A 7500-nucleotide genomic window follows, 5' to 3' on the forward strand; every position below is an offset into this window, starting at 1 on the left:
TGTGTGCCTCTGCTAACACTGTCTCTGTCCCCAGAGCACCACCAGGGGCAGGTGAAGGGCGGGTCCCCCTTCGGTTCGGCACGTCTGCGGAGCAGCACAGTCCTGTACCACATCTCTGGCCACCGCTGCAAGAGCAAGATCAAGCTCAACAAGGTACCGGAGAGAGGGGGGGCAGGAAGGGATAAAGGATAAAAGAGACAGAAAGTGAGAAGGAGGGAGAGAGAGAAGAGAGAGAGAGGGAGGGAGGGAGGAGGATAGACATACATACATACATACATAAATACATACATACATGCATACATACATACATACGGTACATACAGATAGGCAGACAGACAGATGTCAAGCACTTCAGTACGTGAGTGATAGACAGTTGCAAGCATTTTGTAGATGTCTACATGATATTGCTCTCTGCCTTTCCTATGGCCATTTCCTATAGCTATGGAAAATTCATGCCAGGGAAGATTACTAACCTGGACCAGACAAGAGAATGAGAGAGAATGTTCCAATATGTGTGTGTGTGTGTGTTTGTGTGTATGTGTGTTGTGTTTTGGGGGCGGGGATACAGAATGTAAAACAAAAGTAAAAAAAGGCTCCTCCCCAGTGACCTCAGTGTTGTGTGCTGTGTCCCCGTGGTAACAGAATGTTTTCGGGGACCCCCCTGCCCTTCCGGAGTATAAGGTTGCCGACGCCAAGAAGTCAAAGTTCATCCTGTTACACTTCAGTAGCTTCAAGGCGGGCTGGGATTGGCTCATTCTGTTAGCAACCTTCTACGTGGCCGTCACTGTCCCCTACAATGTGTGTTTCATCGGCGACGATGACCTCACACGCAGCACCACCGTCAGCGATATCGCTGTGGAGATCCTCTTTATCATTGGTGAGGGGGATTGTGGGATATTGATTTCTTTTAGGTTCTCTGATATTTTAAAGCAGCTTTCCATTGGCAAATTATGTATATCAGGCCAAACATAATGAAGTCCTGCTCGGCAGTTTACCGATGACACTCTTGTTTTCAATACAGGGTATTATTGTATAGTTAAAAACATAGCTTCTTGTTGGTTCACCATTAATAAAAAATCAAGCATAAGATGATTATGCGATAATATCTAATTATGATAATATATAATGATCAGATATTCATAGTTCATTTGAGTGGGGCAATGGGACTTGATTACAACATTATTAATCATGTCTATTTGCACCCTTGTTTTCACTAAGTGGTATTATTGATTATGAATTAAAAATATAGCAATGTACAGTATTGATGTTTTATGCTTATATGATACATGGTACTATATAAGTATTACAAAACTTTGTGTGTGTGTGTGTGTGTGTGGGGGGGGGGGGGGTGGGTGTGTGTGTGTACTACATCTAGACATTGTGTTTAGCTTCCGCACATCCTATGTGAGTAAGTCTGGCCAGGTGATCTTCAACGCCCGTCAGATCTGCTTCCACTACATGACGACTTGGTTCATCATCGACCTGGTGGCAGCTCTCCCTTTCGACCTCCTGTACGCCTTCAAAGTCAGCGTGGTGGGTACCCTAACCTTAACATTAACACACACACACACACACACCCACACACACACACACACACACACACACACACACACACACAGGTAACCCTAACCCTCTTCAGGACATCTGAAGATCGGAGTGGGGGAAACATAAAAACATATATTACAGTACGTTTGATGAGATATCTGCTTTAACAATGTTAACAGACTACCACTGAGCATACGATCCATACTGTAGATTTATATTGTCCTACCAAATTGTAAACAATACTGTTGCTTTTACAGTAATTGCTGGCTATGATATTGTTAGTTGATTTTGACTGCACTGCCTATTGGTTACACTGTTGCTTCTGTGGAGAGAAATAGATAGATAAAGAGAGAGGAGTGAAAGAAAGAGAGAGAGACAGAGAGTGAAAGACCGAGAGAGGGAAGGAGGGAGGAAAAAAGGGAGAGCAGTTACACCTTGCGGCTGCATCTGGCCATGCTAAGGCTGATTCTGGTACATACAGTACTGTCATGGTATAGAGTTGACCACTGGTACTGGTGTCTGCTGCTGGTGTACTACATGCTCCTGGTCAGGGCTCCAGTGATTAAAGCAGCACCATGGAGTTCTTTTACCTTAAAATAACAGATTCAGACTCAATTTGATGTCACGCTGACTTAGAATAAGGCAAATGGAGTCTCTGCGCGCCCGGAAGGTCTGGTACCGCACTATGTAACGCTGTTGTTGCGGGTATAGGGGATTGAACCTTTTTATCCGTTTTGGATGTTATGGGCACCCCCTTAAACGCTAAAAGTTGACAAAAAGTGGAGTTCCTACATAGTGTTACTTTAACAGATGAACATGGTGGTGAAACTCTGCAGGGTAAATGCCTCTACTCAATAAGTGCACAGGTGCAGGCCCCACTGCAGGATGAAATCTAACTAATATGGGACTGATATGGGGTGCTTGAGGGTGATCAAGCATAAGACGCTTGTAGTGACAGGGCCAGGACTGGTGAGGTGCTAAAGGGAAAGTGTCATGGTGAAGGTGCAAACAGTAGTCCAACCATAGTCCTTAGTTATGTGTGCCTGGCAAGGTGCTCAAGAGAGTGAGTGTCATGGTGAAGGTGCAAAAAGTAGTCCAACATTAGTCCAACAGTGCAACAGTGCAAGAGTAAGGTCTAGAGACCAGCAGTGGTAATGGCTGTCGTCATAGCCGTGTTAGATGGTGTAGACAGTGTTCTTATTATGTTCTTATTATGTTCTCTAATGGCTGTCATCATAGCTGTGTTAGATGGTGTAGACAGTGTTCTTATTATGTTCTCTAATGGCTGTCGTCATAGCCGTGTTAGATGGTGTAGACAGTGTTCTTATTATGTTCTCTAATGGCTGTCGTCATAGCCGTGTTACATGGTGTAGACAGTGTTCTTATTATGTTCTTATTATGTTCTCTAATGGCTGTCATCATAGCCGTGTTACATGGTGTAGAAAGTGTTCTTATTATGTTCTTCTTATTCTTATTATAAATGATTGAGACTGCTGCTGCTATTGGCTGGGCTGCGGTTATGAATTATTTCAGTGTAAATCGCTATTGATACAGACTGTGCTTTTACTATGATGCATTTCAGCACCGCTGAGTGTTATTATTATGGGCTGTCGTTCTGGTAAACAGCAGAGAATAGCCACAGATGCTGACAGAGTAGAGACCTATGAGCTCAAGGAGAGGCCAATTTAGCAAACTCATACACACTCATAGAAGAACACACACACACACACACACACACACACACACACACACACACACACACACACACACACACACAGAGGCAGTGTGTACTGCTGTTTACCAGAACTGGACTGAGCTTGATGTGTTTTAGTAGCTGTTATTGACTTAGTTAGCTTTAGTACCAGCTGGCTTAGGGGACTCTTTTCAGGTTTCAGCTCCTGGGTTTTTAGTGCCTCAAAATGGAGTTCTTGGGACTGCTGTTCAGGTGCATCCAAAATTTCAAGATTCTTTTCATTATTGGGTGTTTGTGTGATTGAACTTTTAGTATAGATCCACAGAATTCTGCATGCAGGGCTTTAGTTGGATTCTTGTCCCACTTTGTGTAGTCATGCATACTGAGTGGACCCCAAACCTTACTTCCATACAGCGCAATAGGCTGGATTATGCTGTCAAATATTCTGCACCAGATTGTAATTGGGATGTTTATTTTGTGAAATTTTCTTTTTATGACATAGAATGCCCTGCAGGCTTTTGCTTTTAGTGCAATCACTGTCATTCACTTCTCTTTCACACACACACACACACACACACACACACACACACACACACACACACAGACACAGACACACGCATACACGGAACAGCCTTTCTTTTCCCTACTGGATAGAGTGGCATTTCCATTAATCATCTACATTGAGAGTCACCTCTCTTCTCTCCTCTCCTCTATCACACTCTACTCTCTCTATTCCTGTTCTTTCCCTCCCCCCTTTCCTCACTTCAATTCTTTTCTCCCCTCTGCTTTCTGTGAGTGTGAGGCACATGGCAGAACTGAACCAGTTAAAAGTAACAGTGTGGTTTGGTCTGATTTGGTGTTGTGTTTTAATAATGAATCAGTTAGAGTAAGTGTGTGGTTTGGTGTGGTGTAATAGCAATGAACCAGTGCAGTATACTATTAAACAGTATCTGTGGTTTGGTGTGTGTGTGTGTGTGTGTGTGTGTGTTTGGAATTGCGTTGTGTTAGAGTAATGACTGTTTCACTGAACAAGTCTGTAGTTTACTAGTTTACATTTTGTATATCTACAGTATATATGAAAGTGTGTGTGTGTGTGTGTGTGTGTTAGGAAGAGAGAGTGAGTAAGTGTGCAGCATCTTCCACAGGGAGACTCTCTGTGTGAAATCAATTGACTCAAGCGTTCCACACCTGATCAAACACTTATGACGTTGGTGTGTGTGTGTGTGTGTGTGTGGGGGTGCTTGATGATGATGATGATGATGAGGTTGTCCATTTCAGGTGATGATCATATACAGTTTTAATATCACCATGAAAGTTCTAGCCCAAGGGGAAGAAATACTGACTAGATAAAACACACACACACACACACACACACACACACACACACACACACACACACTGTTAAACATTTGCATTCAGACATGCAATTAAACCCTCACACATGGATACACACATATGCACACAAACACATACATACCGGTATGCACACTCACACACACACACACAAAAAAGGTGCAAGTGAAAGAATTCATAGTTTCTTCACCTGCAGTGACACATTACTGAGTCAGACCCTAAAGGAACACTTGTAGAGAGCGTGTATGTGTGACACTTGTAGAGAGCATGTATGTGTGTGAATGCGACGTATGACGTGTGACGTGTGACGCGTGTGTGTGTGTGTGTGTGTGTGTGTGTGTGTGTGTGAATGTGAAAGAGCAGCAATGAAACATTATTTTCCCATGATATTCTTTCCTCGTAGATCTTGAGCACTAATTTCATTGATGGACATGGGGTTAGGAATGAGTAAACTCTGTTGGGCGTGTGTGTGTGTGTGTGTGTGAACTGAAGCTCTGGTGTGGAGTATGGGAGCCTCGCTCTGAACTGTCCCCGTTTGTGATTAGGATCTAGCTTGTGATATTAAATCAGCAAAATGATTTTGCCAAGTTAATAAAGTAGCTTGAGTTCATATACGGTGGATCATTGCCAGTTGCATGTCAATTAAATTAGGGCCCCTTAAATTAACACCTACAGTATATCCCAATCAATCTATCAATCAATCCATCAATCAATCAATAAGTCAGTCAGCTGAGAGGTGGTGAATGACATCTTGTCTGATTCTCAGGTGTCTGTGGTCCACCTGCTGAAAACGGTCCGCTTGTTACGGATCATTCGACTCCTGCAGAAAATGGTGAGTTGTGTTTGTCTAGTTTCTCCCATCAGCTAGTCTGCCGTCTTTGTTTGATCTGTCTATCAGCCTCATCAGCATCTCTCTCAGGCGCTGTGCTAATGCCAGTGCAACATTTCCTGCTTGGCAGAGATATGAGCTGTCTTTCACCTTCACAGATTAATCTCCGTGCTGACTTAATGCTGTTGTGTGATTGAGCAATAACCGTGCTGATCAGAACTTTTATTTTGTCTGGATTCAGTATGTTATTCATCTATTGTCGATTTGTTATTGCTCTGTACTGTCTCACTGTGTACCGTTGCTGTGTGGTCAATTAGTTCTGTATGTACTGTGTGCCAACGACAATGTCAGTGCCATCACAATGTCCATGTGCCACTATTTACGAACGAGATCAAAATGCTTTTACTCTGTATGTTAGTATTTTCCTCAGAGTTTGATGACAATGATTAAAAACCCAATGCTACTCTCTTTTACTGTATGTGTGGCAAGGATACAAGGATACAAGGATACAAGAAGTTTATTGTCACATGCATATAGTTACTGGAAGTAAGAAATCAGTGAAAATGCCTTTTACTGGCAGGGGCTGTATGTTAGTATTTTCCTCAAGAGTTTGATGATAGTGTGCAATGATTAAAACCCAATTGCTAGTATGTTGGGGATGTGTGTTCTGATTTTACTGTATGTGTGGCATATATCAATTCCATTTGTACATGGTTCTATATTACTGAATGTGGGAGATTGACCAGGATTCATACTGCAGTTTGTTGCCATTTAGTTTATTGTACTGTCATAGTTTGAAGATCTTGTAGTTTACTGTACTGTCAGAGAAGAAAGGAAGACCAGACAATTTTGCAGTACCGCAATACCGTACAGTAAGGAAAAAATGCACACAATTGGAAAGGGATGGTAAATATTGGAAATACCCCTTTGGCAGAACTATAAATGCAGTACAATTCTATATATTCTTCACTATTGAAGGTTTATAATATGCACCTCTGAGCTTAGAGAATTGGTTGATTGCTAACATTTCCCTTTGTGGAATCAAGATTAATCTGAGAGCGATTCATCAGCTCAGCATTTACCAAAATATGGAAATGAAAGTGTCATGGAAACGGCACAATCAGACTTGACAGATTATATATGACAACTAGTTCAACACTCGTTTGCATGTAATCACTCAAGCAATGAACTAATGCCTAAATGTATTTATGGGGGTAGAGCTATTCAACAGGGAAATTATGGATTTTGACCAACATAACCAGCAATTGATAATGTAAAAAACAGCAGACATCAACTGGCTTGCTTCACCTTCAGCTTCATTGCAGTCAGTTGCATGGATGTGCAAAAGCATTTGCTGTTTGTTCAAATGAGATGTGTCCAAGTGATTAGTCAATCAATGTAGAGGCTGATCACATAGTTTTGAGAATTTCCATTCAGATCTGAACCAACGTGACTGAGACAAACTGTAAAAACAGAAGCTTTGATACTTTGACCTTGATCTGTTCATGATTACGTTCCTATGTAATCCCATTCCCATTATTATAATGCAATAACACACTCACATATCAAATGGGTAGTTGAGATGACAATGATGGCATTACTTGAATCTATAGTCTTGACTCATAAAACAGAAACAGCCCTTTCGCGCATTTGTAAAGAGATTGTTATTTGTTTTTGGCAGAGGGCACGTCTTTCATGACAGTGCATTTGACCATCTCTTCTCCTGACAGGGAGCTTCCCATGTAGTCTACAGGTGAACCATTTGCCCTTATATGGTCTAATAGTTGCACAAGCTTAGCCAAAGTCCTTATAGGCAAGTCTCCTCACTCAGCGGTCATCTGGTATCACACTCTGGGAAGTTATCGGGCAGCTATTTTCCTACTCAAGTGAATGGGCAGGCATACAGGAAGGGGCAGGATATGTGTAGACAATGCCACATTGGCATTATGAACTAGCCCGTGCATTTCTATGGATGATTCTTTGAGTGCTGTGTCTCCTCATTAGCTTGCATTATTCAAAAGCAATAAGAAAACGGTGCATGACGTTGATACTGACCTCAACCTGAAACTGTCCCTCTCTG

At 42.1% G+C, this 7500-nt stretch overlaps 1 protein-coding gene across 1 annotated transcript in view; it reads left to right on the forward strand.

The window, feature by feature from the left end:
* Nucleotides 1-7500, forward strand: part of kcnh8 (potassium voltage-gated channel, subfamily H (eag-related), member 8) — a 59604-nt gene that overhangs the window by 12702 nt on the left and 39402 nt on the right. Inside the window, 4 exon segments of the mRNA XM_048230432.1 lie at nt 35-153; nt 643-877; nt 1376-1533; nt 5358-5423. Of these exon segments, the coding sequence (XP_048086389.1) occupies nt 35-153; nt 643-877; nt 1376-1533; nt 5358-5423 (578 nt within the window).

Source organism: Alosa alosa, chromosome 20 (assembly GCF_017589495.1).
Source record: "Alosa alosa isolate M-15738 ecotype Scorff River chromosome 20, AALO_Geno_1.1, whole genome shotgun sequence".
In the NCBI taxonomy this organism is placed as follows: domain Eukaryota; kingdom Metazoa; phylum Chordata; class Actinopteri; order Clupeiformes; family Clupeidae; genus Alosa; species Alosa alosa.